General features: G+C 37.3%; 1 protein-coding gene across 1 annotated transcript in view; it reads left to right on the top strand.

The window, feature by feature from the left end:
* The first annotated feature begins 7,970 nt into the window (after positions 1–7,970).
* Positions 7,971–27,162, top strand: part of LOC149230352 (CBL-interacting serine/threonine-protein kinase 24-like) — a 57,807-nt gene continuing 38,615 nt past the window's right edge. Inside the window, 6 exon segments of the mRNA XM_089378950.1 lie at positions 7,971–8,963; positions 11,510–11,572; positions 11,763–11,834; positions 17,230–17,337; positions 17,468–17,542; positions 17,671–17,724. Of these exon segments, the coding sequence (XP_089235076.1) occupies positions 8,790–8,963; positions 11,510–11,572; positions 11,763–11,834; positions 17,230–17,337; positions 17,468–17,542; positions 17,671–17,724 (546 nt within the window). The 5' untranslated portion in view covers positions 7,971–8,789.

Below are 27,162 nucleotides of genomic sequence, written 5' to 3'. Positions count from 1 at the left end.
ATATTGTGTTTTCATATATATATATATATATATATATATATATATATATATATATATATATAAAGCATTGTTAATTTCTCACCACGTCGTGATCATTATTTCATATCTTAATTTTATAAAAAAATCTTACATTATTTCATATCTTAATCTTATAAAAAAAATCTTAATCTTAAGCCAAGGGTAGCTTTTAATAATTGAAAAAGCCAAAGTGTTCCAGTACACAAGAAATACCACTCAATAGTACATATTTGTAAGGTAGAATTTCAAACCTTAAAAATAAGGATGAAAATCTAGGAAAATTAATCCATATGGGACTTCCCTCATCAAATCTTTTGGTAGCTTCTACTATCTCTGTAAATGTCAAGTGTCGATCTACATTTGAAGCTCCAGAAGAAGCATGACTCCCAACAGATCATTATTTCATAACTTAATTTGATAGAAAAATCTTAATCTTAAGCCAAGGGTAGCTTCTAATAATTGAATCATAACTTAATCTGATAGAAAAATCTTAATCTTAAGCCAAGGGTAACTTCTAATAATTGAAAAAGCCAAAGCCTTCTAGTACACAAGAAATACCACTCAACAATACATATTTGTAAGGTAGGATTTCAAACCTTAAAAATAAGGACGAAAATCTAGGAAAATTAATCCATATGGGACTTCCCTCATCAAAGCTTTTGGTAGCTTCTACTATCTCTGCAAATGTCAAGTGTTGGCCTACATTTGAAGCTCCAGAAGAAGCAACGTATCTACTGGTACCTTGTTTCCCTTGCTTTCTTTAGTTTCAGAATGTCCTCCATGTAGTGGAAGAGGCAACCAAGTTATAATAGACAATTTTGTATGAGATCTACAACAACAACATAAAAAGTAGATCACTGTTAACAACCCAATAGCAACAAAAATTCCTACAACTAATCCAACTATTGGACCAACCTTGCTATTGCTCTTTGATCTAATAGAACTATTTGGTGAGAAAGATCCATCAAGACTTCTTTTAGAGTTGTTGATCTTCATGACCTCCAACCCATTTAGTATGGCATTGGGAACAACATTCGTCATATTTGATGCAGGTCCAACTTTGATATTTTTTTTATTTCTTCGTTACAGCAGGTACTACTACAAAATCGGTGTAATAAGCAGTGGCCAAGGTATTTTGTGTTACACTAGATAGATCAAAATCATTGATAACATTATCATTGTTGATATATACATTGAAGTATAGCTCATTCAATTCGGTACTCACAATATCACAAAAGTGCATCCAAATGAAGTATTGGTAGTTTGGTTCCACAGTAAAGCACCACACAATATTGAAATTTTGGTTGAAATTGTGGTTTGTTACATTGGCTATAGCCATCTCCTCAGCAGTAACATATACATATGTAGCATATACAGGATTGGGAGCAATCTCATTGGTAACTAGTCCTTGGTACACAACATTGTTGGCAGAAGTGCTGAAGTTTTGGGCAAATGATTTTGGAGCTAGGAAGCTTGTATCATGATACCGAAATCTCCCAAGCGTGTCATTGTCAAGGATAATCAAGGGTCCTCCATATTAAGTCTATAAATTCTTTCAAATGCATGCTCAGAGAGACCACTATGACGTGATCTTGTGATGTATTGTATATCAGGAAGGACAAAAAATTAATAAAAGATGAAGTTTTGAATAAATTTTGAGGCCATTATTTTAAACCAAGGTGAGGTGTGGTATTTTGATGTAAAAAACAACATTTTCATTGTGGTGCTTTTGGACCAAACTTGCTTGATTTTCAAGATAATATGGTTTAAATGTTGTTGAATGATCTCTACATTATTTTCAACTGCATGACATGGGTTAGATTTACTCCAGCATAATCTATTAGATTAAAACAAGAACATGACATACACAAAGGAGATTAGTGGTAAAGAGAAATGCCATCTTTTGAATTCTTTCAAGGATCATGAAAGAAATAATACAGAGGTGAGACAACATTCAAAAAAGAAACACAGGGAATTTTCTGAAGAAGAGATGTAGTTGATGCTATTCTTGGGTTCAATTTCCAGGTTGAAGATATGTGTATTTTTATTCAAGGGTAGATCTTAATTCACATATAAATTCAAAATTTATTTGCAAAATCGTTATAGTCCTTTGTAGACACATGTCTCAAGCTATAAAAATTTTGTTTTGTACTCATTAAGGTTGTCTATAGCAGGGGGGAAAAGAAGAAATATGGAGGAATTGTACCAAAACGACCTCTAGTTTTGAAGGTAGCAAACCACAATCTATTTCTTTATTTACGAGATATTCATGGTGGCATAATCAAACAAGGCCTTTAACTTCAACATAGGCCTCATGATTTGTAAGATTCAAGGAAGCAGTATTGCAGTAAGATTCCATTGTAACATGGTCCTTGCCTTTTGTTAATAGTTTTCAATAGTTGTCAAAAAAGCATTAATTACTACTATATGTCATTGCTTTAGGACTTTTCCTGGTACAATTGTTAATTAATAATTTAAATAAAAAAATCATTTAAAAATATATTGTTTCTTGCCATTTAAATTTTTAAATTTTTTCATAACATACCTGTTCTCAAATTAGAAAAAATTAAAAAGTTAAAAACAGTGATTGCTTCTTGCGTCCAAATTTTTTGAATTTTTGCAGTATAATGGTTCTCAATTTAGAAAAAATAAAAAAATAGTGATGGGACTCCATGTTTTCCATAAAGTTGGATTTAAAATAAATCAATTATCCCAGAAAGTTGAATTTAAAATAAATAAATTATCCCACGAAGCTAAAAAAGAGTTGAAAACCACACTGCGCCAAAAGTAGTTTTAGTAGCGTATGGAAACCGGAATTTTTAAACCCGAAGCGTAGCCGCTTCCTTTCATCCAACGATCACCAAGCCCCGTGGAAGATTTTGGACAACCACAGCCGTCTAATTTCGCGAACTAGCGGACAAAAGAGGAACCATGAACATTATAAATATCGATGAGCCCGGAAGCTAAGCGAGCGTGCTTCTTCGATCGGGGTTGTGCAGAGCACAGCATGTGAAGGAGCACTAGATATTTACTGTATTTGAGCAGTATCGTCATCGGGAAAAGGTTCCGCACAAGATTTTCGGATTCTGCGTTTTGTCCGGTATCTGGCGGTGGCCGATTTGCCAGTATTTCGTTGGCGAGCTGATGTTCCCACAGAGAAGGGTCTGGGTATAATTCGCTATCCGAAATTTCTTAATTTTGAAGAATTTCGCTGATATCTCGGACTTTGGGTTCTTTAATCCGGAATTCCAATCATTTACAGTTAATTGAGATCCGTTGGATTGGCGATTGAAGGAGATTTATTTTGTTTTTATCAAGCGCTTCTTTTGAATTCCACAAACGTTTCACCTGGCCCGGCACTATATGCAGGTCCGAGGGAAACCATTTATGCCTATGGTTCCCATCGTTTATTCGTGCTTCCAATCGAATCGAACCTTGGTGGATTGCTTGATACGTCACTGCCTTCACCGCTGAACCACGCCCCCATTCGCCGTCAAAGAAAAAGCTGAGATGAAGTCGACGAAGACGGTGACACGGAAGGTCGGAAGGTATGAGGTGGGGAGGACAATTGGTGAGGGCACCTTTGCGAAGGTGAAATTTGCGCAGAATATGGAGACCGGAGAGAGTGTGGCCATGAAAGTGCTCGACAAAGGCACCATACTTAGGAATAGAATGGTAGACCAGGTAACTCTTCGTAATCTCTGTTTTTTCACAACAAAATGATCCACCACATTTTATTTGCGATCACAGTTCCCTACAATTGGTTTTTTAATTCATGTCATATATTTGTGCGGTTGATAGTTTGCACATTTTTTTGGAAATGCTGCTAATAGTAACTTACGGCTTTTCTTTGGTTCTTAGAATCCATTTTATATATTTTTTCGGTTGATGGTTTACACGTTTCTTTGGTAATGCTGATTATAACAAGTTACAGCTGTTCTTCGGCTATTAGAATACATTTAATATATTTGTTCGGTTTATAGTTTGTATGTTTTTTAATGTTGTTTATAGTACCTAACTGAAAGCTGTTGAAAGCTGTTGTTGCACTATGAGGGGTTATTTTGAGGGGTTATTTTGTGGGCTTATATCTGGTTTAAGCAAGGTTGCTTATTGTTTTCTATCTTTTTCGGTTTATATATCAACAAGTTTGAGGAGTGGTTATTCGCAAGGGGTGATGGTATCTATTTGGGAAAGTTTCTTATAAGACTTCTTTTGTATGCAAATGACTTTATTGTAATTGCTAAATCTGCTTTTGGTTTGCAAGAGCAGTTACTATCCCTTCCCTTGAGCATTTTTGTAGAAGGGTGGGATGCAAGTCAATATTATCAAAACGAATACAGTGGTTTTCTCTAAAAATAAAAAAACATGACCAACCTAAGTTCTACTTTGAAGACAACATTTTGGAAGAAGTTGCGGATTACAAATACCTCGGAATTGATTTCAATAAAAATCTAAGTTGAGATGGCTGTAGAAAGATAAGAACTTGGGGGGGTTGGAAAACATTTTATGCTTTTCAAAATAGGTGTAGAGAGGCAGAGTTATGGGACAAGAAAACCACTCAAACTCTTTTTGGGCTTCTAGTGAGTCCGGTGATTCTCTATGGTTGTGAACTGTGGGCCAGCAGTACATTTGACATGCAGCGGAAACAAATTGAGAAAATTCAAAAGCGTTTGATTACAAACAAATTCAAAATTAGAAGTGTAGTCTATGCTATCTTGTTAAGTGAAACAGGGGCTGGTCCTATTGAAGCAATTACTATGGTGCGAGTCATAAGGTATTTAAAAAAAATTGAGCAAATGGAAGAGGGCAGATGGTGTCTTAATTACATATTGTGCAAAAGAAAGTCTTGTTAAGTGAAACATGGGCTGGTCCTATTGAAGCAATTACTATGGTGCGAGTCATAAGATATTTAAAAAAAAATTAAGCAAATGGAAGAGGGCAGATGGTGTCTTTAATAACATATTGTGCAAAAGAAAGAAGACTTGGATGCGGCAAAATAAATGGTTTAGTAAATGGGTTATTTGCTTGAACATGTGTCCCATAAATAGTAAAGAGATAAAAACTTTGGTTATAGATAAGTTCCACAAGCGTACTTGGGATAAGAGTGTGAGGAAAGAATGTTTTTTTGTTCTCTTGGAAAAGTGGAAACAGAAAAACATTTCATTTCGGAATGCAAGGCCTTCAAAGGCATCAGGGAAAGTTATGCAAATGTTTTGGCAACTAGCTCTTGGGGTAATCTATTCAGCGAGGGGTTTGTCGAGAAGCTGGGAGCGTTTGTTGCGAGGCTTCACAAAAAAAGGGTCGAATACAACAACCGGATGAAGAAAACAATCTGTCCTATAGGCTATCTTTAGCCTCGTGGACGTTAAAATAATTTCTTCGTTCTTCTTCCATTTCTTGTCATGTTTGGAAATCTCTTAAATGACCATGTAAATAAATATTTTTTCAGAGGATCGGAATTTATTTTTTGGCAATGCCCTTGAACATCATTCAAAATGTTTAAGGCCTGGGGATTCACTGTTTGTGCATAGAGTCTTTGTATACACAATTGTGATTAAATTTGGGAGAGAAAACGATGGTCCGCGTACATTTTAGTCAGAGTTTATCTTTATAAATGATAAACATGTTTTCTAAAAGAATGTAGAAAAGGTCACGATCCAATGGAACTATAAAACCATGTACATGATGTATATAAATTAGGTGCAGACAAGCAATCATGGGTGTTTAGCCTGTAAGTATGACTGCTACTTGTTCTTCAAAACATGAGCAAAGGACACTTTCATTAAAATTTAGGTTTGTAGGCCTATAGACTTCTCCTCCTGCAAAGCTGTAAGCAGCAGTGAAGACTTCAATCCTTGTCATTTTATTAATTCAGATTAAATATCCCTTAAATACGTAAGAGGGTTTATTTGTAGACGTAATAATAGTCGCACTATCTAATGGCTGATTGCTTCTGACAAAACTTTATCTTCCCATAGCATGTTGTCCAATGCTTTGGGGTTGGGATTTATCATTGATCATTCAAAATCTCCTCGAAGCCAGGTGCCTGCATAAACCCCAGGATCCCCAATTGGCGATACTCAATGTATCTTATTAGATAAAATTACATTGTACTGAAAAATTTCCATTTCCATGAAGTACAGAAAATGTTTAGGCTAAGCCTTAAGGGGTATGCCCTCATTCCTCAAGCAATTTCATTGGTTCAGGCCTTATGGAGGTTCAATATAGTTCTCAAGCTGTCTATGAAAATTTAAATGTAAATATGTTCTCATTCCTCAAGCAATTTCATTGGTTCAGGCCTTATGGAGGTTCAATATAGGTCTCAAGCTGTCTACGAAAATTTAAATGTAAAGGTCTTGGATTTTTATCAAAGATTCGATTGTGATTGAACAAAAGTGCTGAAGTTTTGGGCAAATGATTTTGGAGCTGGGAAGCTTGTATCATGATACCGAAATCTCCCAAGCATGTCATTGTCAAGGATAATCAAGGGTCCTTCGTATTAAGTCTATAAATTCTTTCAAATGCATGTTAAGAGAGATCACTGTGACGTGCTCTTGTGATGTATTGTATATTAGGAAGGACGAAAAATTAATAAAAGATGAAGATTTGAATAAATTTTGGGGCCATTATTTTAAAACCAAGGTGAGGTGTGGTATTTTGATGTAAAAAACAATATTTTCATTGTGGTGCTTATGGACCACACTTGCTTGATTTTCAAGATAAAATGGTTTAAATGTTGTTGAATGATCTCTACATTATTTTCAACTGCATGACATGGGTTAGATTTACTCCAGCATAATCTATTAGATTAAAACAAGAACATGCCATACACAAAGGAGATTAGTGGTAAAGAGCAATGCCATCTTTTGAATTCTTTCAAGGATCATGAAAGAAATAATATAGAGGTGAGTCAACATTCAAAAAAGAAACACAAGCAATTTTCTCAAGAAGAGATGTAGTTGATGCTATTCTTGGGTTCAATTTCCAGATTGGAGATATGTGCATTTTTATTCAAGGGTAGATCTTAATTCACATATAAATTCAAAATTTATTTGCAAAATCGTTATAGTCCTTTGTAGACACCTGTCTCAAGCTATAAAAAATTTGCTTTGTACTCATTAAGGTTGTCTATAGCAGGGGGAAGTGATAAATAAGAAATATGGAGGAATTGTACCAAAACGACCTCTGATTTTGAAGGTAGCAAACCACAATCTATTTCTTTATTTACGAGATATTCATGGTGGCATAATCAGACAAGGTCTTTAACTTCAACATAGGCCTCATGATTTGTAAGACTCAAGGAAGCAGTATTGCAGTAAGATTCCATTGTAGCATAGTCCTTGCCTTCAATATTTTTCTGGTTTTCAATAGTTGTCAAAAAAACATTAGTTACTACTATATGCCATTACCTTAAGACTTTTCCTGTGTAACATTTAGTACAATTGCTAATTAATAATTTAAGTAAAAAAAACATTTAAAAATATGTGATTGTTTCTTGGCATCTAATTTTTGTAATATAACTGTTCTCAAATTAGAAAAAATAAAAAACAGTGATTGCTTCTTGCGTCCAATTTTTTTGAATTTTTGCAATATAATGGTTCTCAATTTAGAAAAAATAAAAAAATAGTGATGGGGACTCCATGTTTTCCATAAAGTTGGATTTAAAATATATCAATTATTCCACAAAGTTGAATTTAAAACAAATAAATTATCCCACGAAGTTAAAAAGTTGAAAACCACACTGCGCCAAAAGGATTGCCTAAAGTAGCTTTAGTAGCGTATGGAAACCGGAATTTTTAAACCCGAAGCCTAGCCGCTTCCTTTCATCCAACGATCACCAAGCCCCGTGGAAGTCTTTGGACAACCACAGCCGTCGAATTTCGCGAACTAGCGGAAAATTTAAGAGGAACCATGAACGTGATAAATATCGATGAGCCCGGAAGCCAAGCGAGCGTGCTTCTTCGATCGGGGTTGTGCAGAGCACAGCATGTGAAGGAGCACTAGATATTTACTGTATTTGAGCAGTATCGTCATCGGGAAAAGGTTCTGGAGAAGATTTTCGGATTCTGCGTTTTGTCCGGTATCTGGCGGTGGCCGATTTGCCAGTATTTCGTTGCGCGAGCTGATGTTCCCACAGAGAAGGGTTTGGATATAATTCGCTATCCGAAATTTCTTAATTTTGAAGAATTTTGCTGATAACTCCGACTTTGGGTTCTTTAATCCGGGATTCCAATCATTTACAGTTAATTGAGATCCGTTGGATTGGCGATTGAAGGAGATTTATTTTTGTTTTTATCAAGCGCTTCTTTTGAATTCCACAAACGTTACACCTGGGCCGATTTACAGTTAATTGAGATCCGTTGGATTGGCGATTGAAGGAGATTTATCTTTGTTTTTATCAAGCGCTTCTTTTGAATTCCACAAACGTTACACCTGGGCCGGTCCGAGGATTGGCGATTGAAGGAGATTTATTTTTGTTTTTATCAAGCGCTTCTTTTGAATTCCACAAACGTTACACCTGGGCCGATTTACAGTTAATTGAGATCCGTTGGATTGGCGATTGAAGGAGATTTATCTTTGTTTTTATCAAGCGCTTCTTTTGAATTCCACAAACGTTACACCTGGGCCGGTCCGAGGGACACCATATATGCCTGTGGTTCCCATCGTTTATTCGTGCTTCCAATCGAATCGAACCTTGGTGGATTGCTTGATACGTCACTGCCTTCACCGCTGAACCACGCCCCCATTCGCCGTCGAAGGAAAAAGCTGAGATGAAGTCGAGGAAGACGGTGACACGAAAGGTCGGAAGGTATGAGGTGGGGAGGACAATTGGCGAGGGCACCTTTGCGAAGGTGAAATTTGCGCAGAATATGGAGACCGGAGAGAGCGTGGCCATGAAAGTGCTCGACAAAGGCACCATACTTAGGAATAGAATGGTAGACCAGGTAACTCTTCGTAATCTCTGTTTTTCACAACAAAATGATCCACCAGATTTTATTTGCTATCACAGTTCCCTACAATTGGTTTTTTAATTCATATCATATATATGTGCGGTTGATAGTTTGCACGTTTTTTTGGAAATGCTGCTAATAGTAACTTACAGCTTTTCTTTGGTTCTTAGAATCCATTTTATATATTTTTTCGGTTGATGGTTTACACGTTTCTTTGGAAATGCTGGTTATAACAAGTTACGGCTGTTCTTCGGCTATTAGAATACATTTAATATATTTGTTCGGTTTATAGTTTGTATGTTTTTTATAGTACCTAACTGAAAGCTGTTGTTGCACTATGACGGGTTATTTGGTTGGGTTATATCGGGTTTAAGTAAGGTTGCTCGTTGTTTTTTATCTTTTTTGGTTTATATATCAAGAAGTCTGAGAAGTGGCTAAATTCGCAAGGGGTGATGGTATCCATTTGGGAAAGTTTGTTATAAGGCTTTTTTTGTATGCAAATGACCTTATTTTAATTGCTAAATCTGCTTTTGGTTTGCAAGAGCAGTTATTATCCTTTCCCTTGAGCATTTTTGTAAAAGGGTGGGGATGCAAGTCAATATTATCAAAACGAATACAGTGGTTTTCTCTAAAAAAAACATGACCAGCCTAAGTTCTACTTTGAAGGCAACATTTTGGAAGAAGCTGCGGATTACAAATACCTCAGAATTGACTTCAATAGAAATCTAAGCTGAGATGGTTGTAGAAAGAAAAGAACTTTGGGGGGTTGGAAAACATTGTATGTTTTTCAAAATAGGTGTAGAGAGGCAGAGAAAACCACTCAAACTCTTTTTGGGCTTCTAGTGAGTCCGGTGATTCTCTATGGTTGTGAACTGTGGGCCAGCAGTACATCTAACATGCAGCGGAAACAAACTGAGAAAATGCAAAAGCGTTTGATTACAAACAAATTCAAAATTAGAAGTGTAGTCTATGCTATCTTGTTAAGTGAAACAGGGGCTGGTCCTATTGAAACAATTACTATGGTGCGAGTCATAAGACATCAAAGACATCAGGGAAAGTTATGCAAATGCTTTGGCAGCTAGTTCTTGGGATAATCTATTCAGCGAGGAGTTTGTCGAGAAGCTGGGAGCATTTATTGTGAGGCTCCTTACAAAAAAAAGGCCGAATACAACAACCAGATGAAGAAACAATCTATCCCATAGGCCATCTTTAGCCTTGTGGACGTTAAAATAATTTCTTTGTTCTTCTTCCGTTTATGACCCTATTTCGGGATATTTTTGAGTATTCTTGTCATGTTTGGAAATCTCTTAAATGACCATGTAAATAAATATTTTTTTCGGATGATCGGAATTTACTTTTTGGCAATGCCCTTGAACATCATTCAAAATGTTTAAGGCCTGGGGATTTACTGTTTGTGCATAGAGTCTTTGTATACACAATTGTGATTAAATTTGGGAGAAAAAACGATGGTCCGCGTACATTTTAGTCAGAGTTTATCCTTATAAGTGATAAACATGTTTTCTAAAAGAATGTAGAAAAGGTCACAATCCAATGGAACTATAAAACCATATACATGATGTATATAAATTAGGTGCAGACAAGCAATCATGGGTGTTTAGCCTGTAAGTATGACTGCTACTTGTTCTTCAAAACATGAGCAAAGGGCACTTTCATTAAAATTTAGGTTTGTAGGCCTATAGACTTCTCCTCCTGCAAAGCTGTGAGCAGCAGTGAAGACTTCAATCCTTGTCAATTTATTAATTCAGATTAAATATCCCATAAATACGTAAGAGGGTTTATTTGCAGACGTAATAATAGTCCCACTATCTAATGGCTGATTGCTTCTGACAAAACTTTATCTTCCCATATCATGTTGTCCAATGCTTTGGGGTTGGGATTTATCACATTCAAAATCTCCTCAAGGCCAGGTGCCTGCATAAACCCCAGGATCCCCAATTGGCAATACTCAATGTATCTTATTAGATAAAATTACATTGTACTGAAAAATTTCCATTTCTATGAAGGTTCAATATAGTTCTCAAGCCTTATGGAGGTTCAATATAGTTCTCAAGCTGTCTATGAAAATTTAAATGTAAAGATGTTCTCATTCCTCGAGCAATTTTATTGGTTCAGGCCTTATGGAGGTTCAATATAGGTCTCAAGCTGTCTATGAAAATTTAAATGTAAAGGTCTTGGATTTTTATCAAAGATTCGATTGTGATTGAACATCACAAGTCAAGATTTCCCAGTTGTATCAACTTTGGAATGCTAGATGTTCTTCATATTAAGTAAAGAAAGTGTGCTTGCATTAAGACTTCACATTTTCTCAGACAAAACCCTTACGTTTTTCCCATTGTGTGCCTTCACAAACATCTTGATTTATCCAGTGGTAGTTATTCTAAATTTTAACTACTTATGGTAGCCCGCTTTCTGCTGTTTGTCTTCTATTTTCTATTGATGTAAAATATGAATTCCATGCAATTATGCGTTTCCATCTTCGTGATAATTTCTTATTTTTATTTTTGTTTTTATCTTTTCAGATTAAACGGGAAATATCTATAATGAAGATTGTGAGGCATCCGAATATTGTTTGCTTGCGTGAGGTAAAGGAATTTTTCTTCTTCTTTTGAGCTCATTGTTTGAAGCTTAGAGTAACATTTTGCACTTTTTTTTATTGTTTGTCATCATAGTAATAATAGCATATGCTTTATTGTCGTTATTCAAACTAACATGCATTTTTACATACTGCGATATGGTTTGTCTCTGAGTAGAGGACATTGCATAATCTTGCAGGTTTTAGCAAGTCGGACGAAGATATATATTATCTTGGAGTTTGTGACAGGAGGCGAATTATTTGATAAAATTGTGAGACTTCCGTTTTCCATTACTAGATCAACACTAGATATATTAAGAACCTAATTTATAATCTGAACTAAAATTGAAAATCTGATATGAATCTCATATCAATCAGGGTTCTGATGCCATTGTTATGAGCCAGCCCAAAATTCTGTTATAACAATTTAAATTTGAAAAAATCTGAAATCTGGAACTAGATTTGAAAATATGAAAATATGCACCCCTTGAGGGCTCTAACGTAAAACAGATAGATCAGTGAAATTTGAATACACCTGTAATTGAGTGCTGCTGCACATTAAGCTTTCTGTTCTGGTTTTCAAGTTGATGTGTATGAACTTTGTAGATCTAGCATTCCTTTATCTGCTGTTTTATAGGTGATGAATCAAAGTTTGATTCCTAGCTTAGGGTTTGTTTTAAGAGTGCAGATCTACTTACCATGTGCTGAAAATATAACAGAAAATTGTTCTCTTACCCGATTGGGACATGGTTTTCCTAGACAGACTTATTCCAAAGGGGAATGCCTCAACTTAAGAACTACAGGGTTCTTTTGTTAAATGTTGTTCCTGTAACAGATCTCTGTTATTGGGGTTATTGTGGCCTCCACTTGCTCCACTGCTTGTCACGGTCTACTTTGATACTGGCTTTCCATAGTTACATCATTGAATTTGGGAAGAAGACAAGATCAACAGAGTGGCCACTTGGTGAAAACAACCACGTATCAATGCAGTCCGGATGATATGCATGGCCACATTTAGGCAACATCCTCTGTGTCTCAACCCTCTTAAATTTGCTTTAACGTACTTCATAGTCCTTTGTTTCCCTCCCAAGCTTCATTTCCTTAATCATCAAATTGGAACATCAGAACAAAGGAAAGTTCTCAATCAGACTCTTATTGAGAACTTTGCCCCTATAACAGAGTTTTGTTGCTGGGATGGTCTTGTATCATAGAATTGTTACAGGGGATGTACAAGTCCGCAGAAGCACCCCCTTGTGATGGAGGCTGGTAGAGTCTCTTTTGTATGTGGTGTGGGATCCATGTTGTTCATATCCGTTATCAATCCCAGTCATATCGTTGGATATGTATCCTGGCTGTATTGAAGTTGTATGTCCCCTGTATCCATAATACATTTTGGATATGGGACATGGTGTATTCACTCTTTCATGCAGATGTGTCACGTATCCAGTAGCATAGGCTTATACTCTTGAATGTGCTATAACGAGTGGAATATCTGATCTCTATTTGCAAACATGAAATAGAAAGATAACTGCTGAATGCAAGTGCATTGCATAACTTAAACTTATAATTTATTGTGGGTATGAAATTCAGATGATAGGTACAAAATTGAGAAAAATGACATGCATTGTTTATGAAAGACTTGGATAAGTATTTGTAATTCGAATTTTTGTGTCAATAATACATTGCCAGCCCCAAACTCTATTAGTAGGCCATCTTCATTTCTCTATTTTATAGTGTTTTGGGTAGCTAAATGGTCACTTATTAGCTAGAGAGAAGTTCAATTTGTAGATATGATATGCTAAGAATTCATGTCAAACAAGTGTCTGGAAATAATCTTTGATTGAAACTAAAACTTAATGAGGTGCCACACCTTCTCCTTCTCTGACAATTATTGAGGGAATCTCGTCAAGGTTGGATAGGATCTCGTTGGCAGAGTTTTTCATGTCTCTTTTAGGTTTAGATACTGAAGGCTCTGGTCAGTTATGGTTCTTTAACCCCGACCCAAGTCTCTTAATCTTGCGGATAGATTATTTTGCTGTTCACTTGACATTGTCTTTTGCTATGTTTGAACAATTTTGTTGTGTCATTAGCGCATTTGCTAATGCATTAATGTAATATTTTACTATAATACTAGGTTATAGTTAAGGCCCATAACACCTCTTGGGGAGGGAGCCCTACCTTTTGATGTGTGTATAAATACACACTTAAGAATCATTTGTATATCATCATCTTGTGATCTTCTTGATTGTTCTTTAGCCTACGGGCATCACTTTTTATAGTGTTCATGCCTAAAGGTATCCTATGCTTGGTGTTCATTTGCGCTTGGGCATTTTCTTTCTCTCCTGTGCATGGGCTTATTTTTTTCTAGTTCTCCTATGGACCAGATCTAGTGCTATTATTTGGTGTTGCATTGGCTGTTATTGGCATGTTTATCTGGGGCAGCACTGCTATTTTCTCCATTTACTGCATGCTTTAGGATTTGCTGGTGGGTCGGTTTGATTCTTACATTTTCATTTATGAATCTCAACATGGATTTGGTGCAGGTGTGAACCTTTCTTGTCCTTTTTACTGTTGGTTGGAGTTTCATCTTGGCTGTTTTTTTAGGAACCAGAATTTGCAGCAGAAGAATGTGTGTAACTTACAGAATATTGGTGCTGTTTCTTGGTGATTGTGTTGGCGAAAATTGAGCACCTTATTTAGGGATGTTTAAGCCTTTTGTTTGTGTTATGTTTGGAGTTCTTGTCCATAGATTGGGCTCTTGGAGTACCCAGCATCAGAGTTTACCTGTCGATTTATTTCAGTGATAATTTCTTGAGCTGATTCGTGGTTATGAATTGGTGGCATCGCTATTTTTGGTGACTGCTGAACTAGGTTTTTAGATCTTCCTTTTCATTCTTATTCCCAGCAATAGATCAGAGATTTTTTGGCTAGTGGCATTGTCCTAGGAGCTGTGAAACTTGGGTTTTGTATCACACCTTCTTTTGGGTTTAAAAACCCTCTTTCAAGCCTAATGCTATCCTTATTGTTCATTTTTGCAGCAAATTTGATCTCTTTGGGCTCTTCTCTTTTGCTAAAGCTTGCAATTCCTAGCGTAGTTTCTGCATACTACAGATTTTTTGGAAGAAGCTAGTACAATTTTTCTTCTTTGGGCTAATCAAGGTGACAAGAGTAAAGTTATGATAGGGATAATTTTGATGATACTGCTCAAACGGTTTATAGTGGACATGGGTTTAACCTGCCGTGACAAACCCTTGATCAAAGTATTTCAGGTTATGCGCTTTATGGGTTTAACCTGCTTTGACAAACCCTTGATCAAAGTATTTCAGGGTTTAAGCATGAGCCATATGTCACTATATCGTCTATATGATCCTCTTAGTACAAGTGCTCTCTTTGGTGAGGTTTCTATCCACGCTCCACTAGGATTGTTTGATAAGGATTCTTCTATGAATGATTCTTTAAGTTCTAGGAGTTGGTGGTCTTACAGTGGATGCCTTGGTTTATTGTGATGCAGCATCTGATTCTCAACTATTGGTTCATAGTGACATTTGTGGGCCTATGACCTGTTTGTTCACAGGGAAGCTACATACTTCACCTTTTTGAATTCAATTTTTTATTTATAGGTCTGTAGGACCAGAGCCACTTTTTTATGATGATTGAATGATTCCATGAATTACTCTCAACATATTTCGATGGATCTCTTCCTTACGTATTATGATGTTGACCCATTTTGGATGTACTATATTTTGTTGACCGACATTCTTTAGTGGTTCCTTTTAACGTATCTCTAGTAGAGGCCACCTTCACTAGTGTATGGAACCATGTTGATGTGGGAGATGTGATGGTTAGGCAGGAATCAGGATTGCATCTTCAGTATATGCCCACATTTAGTACTAAGGGGCAAGTTCTGATGCAGTGCCTTCTCCAAGGCCTCCCATTCATATTTAAGGGTGGAAGTTGAGAATTAGTTTGACCTGATTTTGAGTTGGGTAACCATAAACCGACTCACTTTTGTATCTTGGCTAGGGCCAACCTCTATTCATGCTGGGTATCCATATACCCACTTACTTTTGTATTTGAGCTAGATATTGGGTATTAAATATTTATTGTATTTCTATTGACCTGGGTCCACTGTATTGACCTGGCCACACTCATATGTATTAAGCTGGGTTGTGACTCGTAATAAGCCCACTTTCACATGTTCTGAGTCGGGTATTTATAAGCCCACTCTTAGTTGAATTTTGAGTTGGGTATCCATAAACCCACTCATTTGTATTTCATCATTTCTCTCTGTAGCCTCCTGTCTAGGGGTGTTGAGAATCTAATCCTCAAATTTGGCTGCGGTCAACTCATATTGTGTTATTAATGCATCTGGTCAATATTAATGTAATCCTTCATTATATATTAGGTTATGGTTAAGTCCGATCTAGTCAACATATATGTGGGTCCATAACCTCTCTCTGGGCAGGTGCCCCACCTTTTGGGTCGTGTATAAATAACACACCTAAATAGTCATAATTCCTTTATAAAATGTTTTATGCCAAAGGGAATATATATCTTTGGCATTCACTTGTTTGTTTATTTTTTCACTTTCTTGTGTATGGCTTTATTTTGCTCTAGCGCTCCTTTGGATCATCTCTAGCACTGTGGTATGTTGTCATCTTGGCTGCTATTGGCAGGTTTTTCTGAGGCAGCACTCTTATTTTCTCCATTCGATTATCCTGCTTTTACTTGTGAATCTTAACAAGTACTACTCAGTAGTTATAAAAAAGTTTGCTGTTTATGATCCTCATAGTTGGGCTTGGGTCAAGTTTTATGGATCCTGTAAAAGGGTAAATTTCTGAATTTGCTGAAAGAATTGAGGCAAGCTTTAGTTGGTTCTTTGTTCATAGGATATTTCTTTTCTCAAGGTAATAATAAGTAGGCTTCAAATGGAGTGGAATTCTACTTTAATTTAAATATCCAATTCATACTCTCCATTCCCATTTTGGAGATATCCCACACTTCCTCATTCACTGAAGAAGCCTGCACTGCAGTAAACATCAAATTTTCGCATTTTTAAAACATCTATCATCTAAGTGTGCAGTTTATATGTTGATGTAGTATATTAGAGATTGAAAACTCTTGGCAATAGCAGATCATATTCACGACTTATTCAATGGTTGGGTCATGATTTTGGCTGAGGAATTTATTCTTTCTAAGGCTTTGGTGCCAAATATTTTCTCGCCTACAGCTTATATAAACAGTCTGTTATGATGAGCTAATATACACATCATTACAGTGAGAGCAAGCAGAGAAAGAGGGAGGGTGCTTATGAATTTTATATACTCGATAACCTTATAGTGTATACACCTTATGACCATAGCTTAAGGAGGAGACAGCATGGCATGGAAATATGCAAGTGACTTTGCAGCAGCACCGGGCAAGGTGGGACAGACAAGAAATGAAGGCCATGGTCCTAGATAAAATAAGTTCAAGGGAACTGAAGTATGGACTTCTGAATTCTTATTTGCTCCTATTTTCACCTGAAATATAAAGGAACATTCTAAAAGGATTGACTCAGCACAGGTTTCACTTGTCTTCTTGGTTCAGCGCTCTTTGTTTTCCCACTCTTCTTCCTTTAATGTATTGAGTTCTATTCTAATCTGATTCATTTCCTTGTCTTCTAAGGCACATCAAGGAAGGCTCAACGAGAATGATTCACGGAGATATTTTCAACAACTTATAGATGCTGTTGATTATTGTCACATCAAGGGTGTTTATCATAGAGATTTGAAGGTAATTCTATAATTGGCGAGCATATAGTTTGTTTTACTGTTTGCTCAGTATGAAGTGTATTTTGACACTTCTACGAGTTTTTCTGAGATATTATAACAGACTTTTTAATGATAATGGCTTTTTGGTGCAGCCTGAAAATCTTCTCCTGGACTATCGGGGAAACTTGAAAATTTCAGATTTTGGATTGAGTGCCTTGCCTCAGCAAGTAAGGTTATATCATTTTTCTCTGTCATAGGTTGATAGGAAAATTACTTGGTTTTTTGGAATGGGCATTTAGCGGCAGTCGGTCAGAATACCTTCAGTACACTTATATTAATTGAATGAAATATGCAGAGAGATGAATTGTTGCACACAACCTGTGGAACACCAAATTATGTAGCACCTGAGGTATGGCTGATGTTTAAAACTTTATATATTAAACTTTTGTTGGCAAAATATAAATGCAGTCTATTCAATCATAATTTCAATTACACATAAGGGGTTGAAGATAAAAGTAATACCATATTCTTTTTTTTTTTTCAATTTATTTATTTTGAGAAATACATGTATTTTTGTACATAATAGAAATACAAGTTGAATTCCTGCCAAAAAATTAGTAAATTACAAATTTCAGTGTCTGATAAAGGATTCAGTTTGGAAAAGATTCTCTCCATTTCAGCATTTCTAACTTCATGATTCTCATCCACTATCTGAGCCTTTGTAGAGTAAACCATATCACAGAGTTTCCAGGTTATGATTAATGCCTCCACAAAGTCAGCTAAAACATCTTTTACTGCTTGTGTTCTTTGTGTCTTGGAAGGCCCAGCCTCATTCCCAATACTGAGGCATCCCTTTCCTCTGCCAGGCCACTAACTGATCACAAACAGAGCTGGGATGCCTTAGCCTGGAATTTTTCTTTTTCTTCCTCCATCTATGGTGAGAGGATGAGGCTTGAGCCCTATTGCCTTGTTTCCTCCCTACTGCGCCTCCTCTCCTCCCTTCTCATCCTCCTTTCCTCCTTCCTTGGCTCGACTCTTCCCAGCTACAGAGCAGTTTACCTCCTTGCATGGCAGTGACCTGGAGTCTTTCCTTTGGTTCTTCTCAGTCTGATCAAGCTTACTCAAAAGTAGAAAAACTGGTAATCTGAGCAGAACTCTCCTGAAAATTCATCTAAATTTGCCCAACTTCTGAGTCCCAAGCAAGTGGAGACTAAAGAATACGAGGCAGTATTGCCAGCTTTCATTGACAATTGCTGGAGTCCTGCAATGCATAGTCCTAGAGCTATGATCCCCTCTTGAAATCTTGATAGCACGGTTCACCATTAATATGGCCATCAAAACATTTCAGTCAGAGCTGACTTGGCTCCAGATTTTCCTGTCTAAGTGACCATCGGCCACCTCAGCCCACCTTTCCTCTATAGTGTGTTCCAGCCAATGGGCCTAAGTATCCATTCTGTAATCTTTCATTTAATTGGCCACTTTGCATTCTATTTACCTATCTCACTAACCCATGCATTATGCAACTTAGCTCAGCAGGTTTTTAGTCGAGAACATTCATAATACTTGCCTGGCTTTATTTTTGAAGTTGTAAAAGTTGGGAAAAAAATCAACAAAAAATTGGCAAAACTAAAAAATTACAAAAATATTCATTTTTTTAGCATCTAAACTTTAAAGTATCCAAAACAGTAGATAAATGCATTGCCATATAAATATGAAAAGAAAAACTAATATATAAGATGTATAAGAAGCGTAGTGCTACATCACATATCAGCAACGAATTATGTCTTGAATCCCGAGTCTTGACTCAGCCTTAAGAGTCAAAATGTCAACAAAAATTATAATAAATGTATCTTATCATCATGAGTCATCTAAATTAGGAACATAAACTAGTGAGTCCCTTTGCCCTTTTTACGGGAAAAGGTAATGGCTTTTCCTTCTAGAGGAAGAAGGCCCCGGAGGCTGGAATTGGACTCTGATGTCCTCAAGAAGAAGAAATAGGAGGTAGCCTCTGATGTCTGCTGCTGGTGACCATGCTAGGTGGTGTTACCTCCTCCTACTCCAACTCCTCCTCCACCTCTACCTCTTTCTCTTCTGCGGCTGCTACCTCCTTCGATGCCTCCTCTTCTAACCAAACAGGGACTGATTCCATGATAGGCCTCTTGGTCTCAACCCTCCAAGCAGTGATGGTGTCAATCTGATCCAAATTCCAATGAGTTGGCATCCATGTCAAGGGTTTTTTGAAATTGCCTCACCCACAATCGAGTATTGTAGTAGAGATGTAGACCATGTTATTAAGTCATTGAGACTCCAACTCAAATTAATAACTATAAGATTTAAATATTAAAAATAATAAATTATAATTTATAATGAATTCAGAAAATTTATTTGATTTTTTTTTAACATGTTGCGCTTCTTGGTGTGTATTTTCAAATACACTCTAGTTACGCTTGCATTCAGAGCAACTACATGTTTGGCTGAACACTCAAATGGTAGCTTTTGGAGATTGGGTACTCTGCCACCATAGTTTGTCCACCAAGCATCTAAATGTTAAAACAAATAAGAGAAACATAAGAAAAGATAATTGAAATTTGAAACTTGAAGCAAATTATGAAGAGACAATGAAATTTGAAATAGACTGAAGCTTACTTGGCATTTTGGTCTAACTATCCTTAATTAGCCATGTTAAAACTCAATGTGCCACTTGCCAACCTATATATCTCCATTTCTTTTGAAATATTTTCATGTGCTTGCTTAGATGGCACCATCCTCTCAACACAATTGAGGAATCCATCCATCACCTTGACATCAAATTTGAAACCACAAGAGTAAGAAAATGTGCTGTTGAGGCAACAGGAATGGGGTGATGGAGAGTATTGTTCCATCGCACATCAATCACTCTCCATATCAACTATTGTTTCTCAAACCTCTCATTCCCTTTATTCTCATAATACGCAGAGATGGTTTCTTTGGCCCTATCCATGGCCTCATATGAGTAGCTCGTTATGGGCTTATCTCCAGCCACTCAAAGATCCTTTACCAAAGGCTTGGAATTGACACACACCTCCTCCACTCCTACCCAAAAGATCTCTTGATTATGGCCTCTCCCTCCAGTTTGCTACTAAAAGATAAAGCACGCCACTTAGGTGAAAGAAACATGGTCTTCACATCCCACATAGAATTCAAGAGATATGAAACTAGTGGCAAACAATGTAATAGCAATACACACTAAGTCCTTGTTATTGGTGAATCTTCTCATCAAGCTAAGCATAGATGCATGACTATATATAAATCTTGTTATGTTCTTGGATGATTCAACAGTGTCCCTTGCAAAAAATATTCCCTTTATTCTCTAACATGAAGTCAATAAAATGTGCAACACAAGGTGTCCAAAACAAGTTAGGATACATCTCCATAAGTAACTTGCCATCAACAACATAATTTGCAATGTTTTCCATTATGGCTTGGACAACATTTTGTGGACACACCTCTTGAATGAACAACTCACATAATAATTGTATAGATGCATCAATAGATTCCATAAACATTGACCCCTTTGGACAACTAGCCAAGAAGTTAAGGGTCCTATCCATTGTTGCACAAAGCGGGATGTTTTTTGGAAGCGAAGCGTCAAAAGTGTGATTTTCCAAAAATCTTCGGAAGTGAAGCATCTGAGAAGTGTCTATCTATATAGTTATATATTTTTTTGCATTTATATTAAAAAACATCCAAAATGCCAAATTAGTTGGAGAAGATATGAAAACATGCATATTTGTACATAACCCGATAGATATGGCATCTATAGTACATCAATGATTAATTATTTGAGCATCAACCATCTAGATTCTAGCAATTACAAATAGACATCAAATTTTTAAGCATATCACAGATAATAGAAGGTAGAAAGTGTTAATTTTCCACTGTTCTATGCTGTAACAATCACTTATAACAATTCTTCTTCCAATAGCAATTAATTATCTAATTCAATTTCAATTATCCAATGACAGTAAGCAATTGTAGATAGAACAGTAAACCATATGCACAATAGAAGGCAATCAAGAACAATAGAGACACAAGATTTGGTCAAAGATCAAGGAAAAACCCCACAAGGGGGAAAACCCTTTCCAAATTCTTCTTCTATTAGATTGTCATCAAATGTTCAACAAAGAGATACATAGTCCAAGTAAATCAACAATGATTCAAAGGTCAAAGCCTTGACTATCCCAAACACCAATCCAATATCCAATCAAATATGAGCTCAAAAGTCAAATTTGCAAATTTTGGTAGAAGTCAACAGTAGTCAATGTTGCCCTAACTAGTCAATGGCCAATGGTCAAAGTCCTCCAAAAAAGTTTAGTCCAAATAATATGGCCTCTGTCCCTCAGTCAAACTCAGTGAAAACAATCACAAAATTTGCCTTCAAAGTTGTTCAATACACCAAGTCAACTTGCGGCCAAACTTGCCTCAAATTTGCTATCAATTGTGGTAAAAGTGCCCAGAAAATCTCAGTGTTCTCTCTCTTGAATTCAGCCTCTAGGAACATATGCAAATCCCAAGTCAAACCAAGTCAAACCAAGCCCCAAAATCCAAATGTCAACATTGGTCGAAAGGTGCCAAAACAGAAAGTCAACGCAGTCAACAAAATGCTCTCTCCCTTGTTCGCATGTATGAGCTCGGACCCGCAATTCAGAGCTATTTGAACCAAATGAAGAAGGATGAATGTGTGATGAGATGCTTCCAAGTGATGACAAATGATGTCTATTTATATGAGGTTGTGGGGGTCGAATTTCCTCCTCTAGGCTGACTTGAACATTTTGGTGTGATATGGTCTAGCATTAAAATATTAATTTTCCCATGTGCAAATTAAATTCTTTCAAGGGCTAGTAGGGTATTCTTAGGGTGAGGAAGACTTCCCAAAGGAGGGAATTTCTCCTTGAGTTGGCAAATTTCAACACTCCCACTCAGCTAGGGAGAAATTTTCAACTGCATCATAAATCTCATCTTAGATGTCTTGTCATCATCGCTGTGCCATAGCATATCTCATCTTTGCTCATCTGCTGAACACTCTTGATCTAGAGAAAAAGAATCATCATAGGGGAGATCCATCTACCACCCTATATCCAATGACAATGGGCGAGATTCAACTTACCATGAGAGGTAAGGATCACAACTATCCCATTGTCCAATGACAATAGGCGAGATGATAGTTTTAAAAACTGGAACTGGTGATCGGACCGATCCACCTAATAAACTAGGTTTCAAACAAGAACCGGTCAAACAGGGACTGGTTAGATCTCAATGAACCAATTTAAAAAAAACACATGAAATAATTATTTTTTAATGAAAAAACTATTTTTAAGATTTAAAACCATGATTCCAAACCAATAGACACAATATGTAAAATTTGCTCATATATATACCATGTAAAGTGATATATCAAAATGGCACTAAGTGCAATACATATCAACAACAAAATATATAATCAATGAGGCTTTAAATGGCCTACAAACTATGGGACCACTAGCCTACTACAACTTACAAGTCTACATATATGATATTAGTGATCAACATTATCACATGAAACTTCTCATCATGGTCAAACTCAGTTGGTTGAGTCTTGGCTCCCAAACTTTGCAACTGATTGAGTCGCAAACTTCTCTATTGGTTTAGTGACTTTAGCCTCAAACCTCTGAAGTTATTCTGCCCTAATATGCCCTATTACTTCATTTGGTGCTCTGCATGGCTTCACATGGCCTCCTATCCCAGCCAAGTGTTGCTTGAACTTGTTAATACCCCCTCCTTCAATAGATTTTTTGGCAATATTTGTAGACCATTTTTCCATCAATTATATCACAATGAGCCCATGCAGTATCCTTGGCTTTTGGAGGTATGGTGACTACTACTTAGCTCAAACTCTCTGTTGTTCTACTACTCCAACAAAAGCTCAACACTCTCTAAGCTCCCAATCAAGCTCACAAACTCCAAATGAGATGTGTGATGCAAATGAGGGGGGGTGAGCTCCTTTTAAAGAGTTGGAGAGGGTGTTTTTGGAGGCAAACAACACTTACTTTCCCTCCAAAACACCCAGGAAGCTTCCTAAATGACGCCGTGTGGGTCTGTTGCGGCCTTGGCATTGAATAGACCGGTTTTTGTTTGACCATAAACTGGTCAGTTCTGTCCTAAACTGGTTAGTTAGGACCGATTTTTGTGAATTTCGGGCGTAGAGGAGGCATAGACCGATTTTTGTATCAGTTTGATTCGGTCAGCCTATGAAGCGGCTGGTTTGATCGGTTTTTGGTTCAAGCCAGTTGGTTTTTAAAACACTAGGCGAGATACCACTTCCCATAAGAGGTAAGGATTACAACCACCCTATTGTTCGCTGATCTTCCCACCTTGACCCTCAAGAGTCAAGTGGTAGAACACTTGCATCTCGTCACTTGGGAGAGGTACCACTTACCATAAAAGGATCACATACACCCAAGTACCCTCACCCATTGGCCAAATGGGTGGCAATCCCTACGAGCCTAGCTTGAGGGTAGGATGCACACTGGGGTATACTTTGCCAGACTTGATGGGGGAGATACCCAACTTGCCATAAAAGACAAGGATCACACACCCCCTACAGTGACAATAGACGAGATATCGAGCCGACCACAAAGGGTAGGGATCACACACACTTATTGTCCAGAGATCCCTCAACCCCAAGAGCTCTCTGGCTCAATTCCCTCCTTGGGAGCTCAGTGTTCTCGTTCTACCGTGACCGGTACCCAGTAGGGTCACATCCACTAGTCCAAGTTGCTCTCTGAAGACCAAGAGCTTCCCTTTCGGGAAGGGCTTGGTAAGAATATTGGCTATTTGCTCATCAGTTGAAATTTGGAGTCTTATGGCTCCTATTTGCACCATATCCTGGATATAGTGATATCTAATCTCAATGTGCTTGGACTTGTCGTGGAACATGGGATTCTACGAAAGTCGAATCCCACTCTTGTTTTCGGAATATATCACTGTCATATCAGTACTTTCTCAAACAAATCTCCAAAGAGCTTCCTCAACCATATTGCCTCTCAACTAGCCATGCTCGCAAAAATATACTCAACCTTGATCGTGCTAAGAGCAACAAACTTCTGCTTCTTGCTCATCCAAGATATCATGGCAGATCCTAGGCTAAAACAACACCCTAATGTGCTCTTCTTGTCAACAATATTTTTGGCCCAGTCAACATCAGTGTATCCATGTAGCCTCACATCTCTGGCAGTATATTTTAGTCCAAGATTGATAGTCCCATGTAAGTATCTGAACACATGCTTAGCAGTAACCCAATGCGCATACAAAGGCTCGGTCATAAATTGACTTGGAGTGTTAATTGCAAAACATATGTCTAGGTGAGTGTTCACAAGGAAAATCAGTGCCTCAATCAGTTCTTGATATTCAGAGGGATTTGCCAAGTCAGGTCCTGTAGCTTCTCCACATAACTTTTTGAAGTTCATCTCCATCGCTGTGGCCATAGAGTTACATTCCACCATACCAAATCTCTCTAGTAGTTTCACAACATTTCCCTTGTGAAAGGAAAATCTCACCACGCTTTTGCCATACCTCCAAGCCTAGGAAGTGGATTCATCCAAGGTATTTCATCTCGAATTCAGAGGCCAACACCCTGTTACACTTGAGAATAAGAGGCTCTCCACTTGTCAAGAATAATTCATCAACATATAATACCAAAATCAGGGATATACCATGGACAACTTTGAAGTAGAGGTTTGGGTTAGCACAACTCCTTATGAATCCAAGTTTCATCATGTAGCTATCAATGCAGGCATGCCAAACCTTGGGGGCTTGCTTCAATCCATGAGTTTTCCTGTCATGTACTTCAAAGCACTGTTGATAATATCGGCGATATTCAAAAATATCGCGATATTTTCGGCAAAACGATATATCGCCGAGAAATTATCATGATATTTTGAAAATATCGGCAAAATATCGCCATACTTTGAAAATATCGGCTATGTTTAAAAATATGAAAAAATTGAATTTTTATGCTTGCCGATATTTGCTGATATTTTGCCGATATTTTTGTTGATATTGTCGATATTTTTGTCGATATTGCTGATAAGATGTTTTCTGGACCCTCGTCGATATTTTGCCGATACCGATATTATCAACACTGCTTCAAAGACCTGTGGTTGCTCAACATAAACTTCTTCATGGAGAATGCTATGTAGAAACATGGTCTTCATATCCATTTGGTGAAGAGTCCATCCTGGGCAAGTAGCTAGAGCAACGATAGGCTGAATGGTAGTGTAGCGGGAAACCAGAGCAAAAATGTTAAAAATGGTAACTAGGGCCAAACTCCACATGGGTCATCTTATTTATGACATCTGATATCTTTCTTAGATTCCTCTTTATGAGATGTAGGATTGATCTAGAGAACATCCGATTCTGACATGTACAAATGAAGTTATGAATTTATTTTGATTATGGACAAATTATCAAGGTCAGCGAACAAACTTATGTAGGCTCAGAAGCCCAACAATCATGTTTATTCATCCTCAACGTTTGCTATAAATATATGATGCCTTAGCCTCATTTGGACACACTCATCTTCACACTTCTCTCTCTCTCTCCTCATTGATTGGGTGCGGATTTCTAGGCCTCTCTCTCCACACGTTCGAAATTTCAGGAGGCCGAAATTTTAGGAGGCTGAAATTTCAGGAGGCCGAAATTTCAGGAGACCGAATTTTTAGACACTTTGACCAACGTTGACTATAGCTAGGGCTGACCACAGGGTTGGCTGTTTGACCAGGTTTGACGAGACTATTTTGCGCTGATTCATCTTGATGTTTGGAGGCCAGAGTTGACTGAAGTTGACCAAATTTTTGAGGGTCAAATCTGACCTGTTGACCAGTGTTGACTTTTCGGGTTAGAGCTCTTTTACTGTTGTTACAAAATATCAGTTTTGTAAATTGTACTATCTCTCTCTGTTGAACTATTGAAGACTATAAGAAGATTTGATAAAGGGTTTCCCCACATTGGGGTTTGTCATTGGCTGGTGCCACATCTTGTGACCTCTTGTCTTGGCTTGTCTTCTACTGTTTATATTTATGTTCTATCCGCATTTTACTATCATGTTGATGTGATTGCTAATCTAAATATTGATACTGGGCTATTAAAGAAATTGAAGTAAAATTGCTCTAAAGCATAGAACATACCATTTTGCGATCGCTATAGACAGTTGGACAAGGACAAAAGGCTAAATGGGTTCCTCATTCCACTTCCCAGCTGAAGACAAGCTCCATGATAAATCTAACTATCATGGATGGAAGATGTCTCTTGATTTGACCTTGGAAGGACAAGAAGTGATGGATTATGTGCAGGGTAAAATCTCTGAGCCTCCTTCAAATGCACCGGCTGCTGTGAAGACCAAGTGCAACAACACTGAAGTTAAAGCAAAGAAGATTATCAGGGATTCCATTGACAAGCGTCTGGTGGCCTACATCTCCGAATTGAAGATTTCCAAGGAGATCTACGACAGGCTGATCAACATGTTCAAGGTTAGTAACGCTAATCAAATTCTATTTCTCAAGAATAAGTTGAAAGATATTAAGAAGGGGAAGGACGAGGATATTCAATCCTACTTCTTAAGGATCACTAAGATCAAGAATGATCTACTTTCGATTGGAGAAGTCATTTCTGACAAGGAACTTACTCTCAACACCCTTGGAGGACTCCCACCTGAGTGGTATGTATTTAGAACCACTATACTCAACAATGATCGAATTCCAAGGTTTGGAGAATTGATGTTGAGATGCATTCAAGATGAAACAAGAATGGTGGAGCAAGAAATGCCTTCTAT

The sequence above is a fragment of the Pinus tabuliformis genome, chromosome J (genome assembly GCF_031772625.1).
Source record: "Pinus tabuliformis cultivar Carrire ecotype Pingquan chromosome J, CPIR1, whole genome shotgun sequence".
NCBI lineage: Eukaryota > Viridiplantae > Streptophyta > Pinopsida > Pinales > Pinaceae > Pinus > Pinus tabuliformis.
The sequence above is the reverse complement of the archived record's forward strand: the minus strand, read 5'-3'. Positions and strand labels throughout refer to the sequence as shown.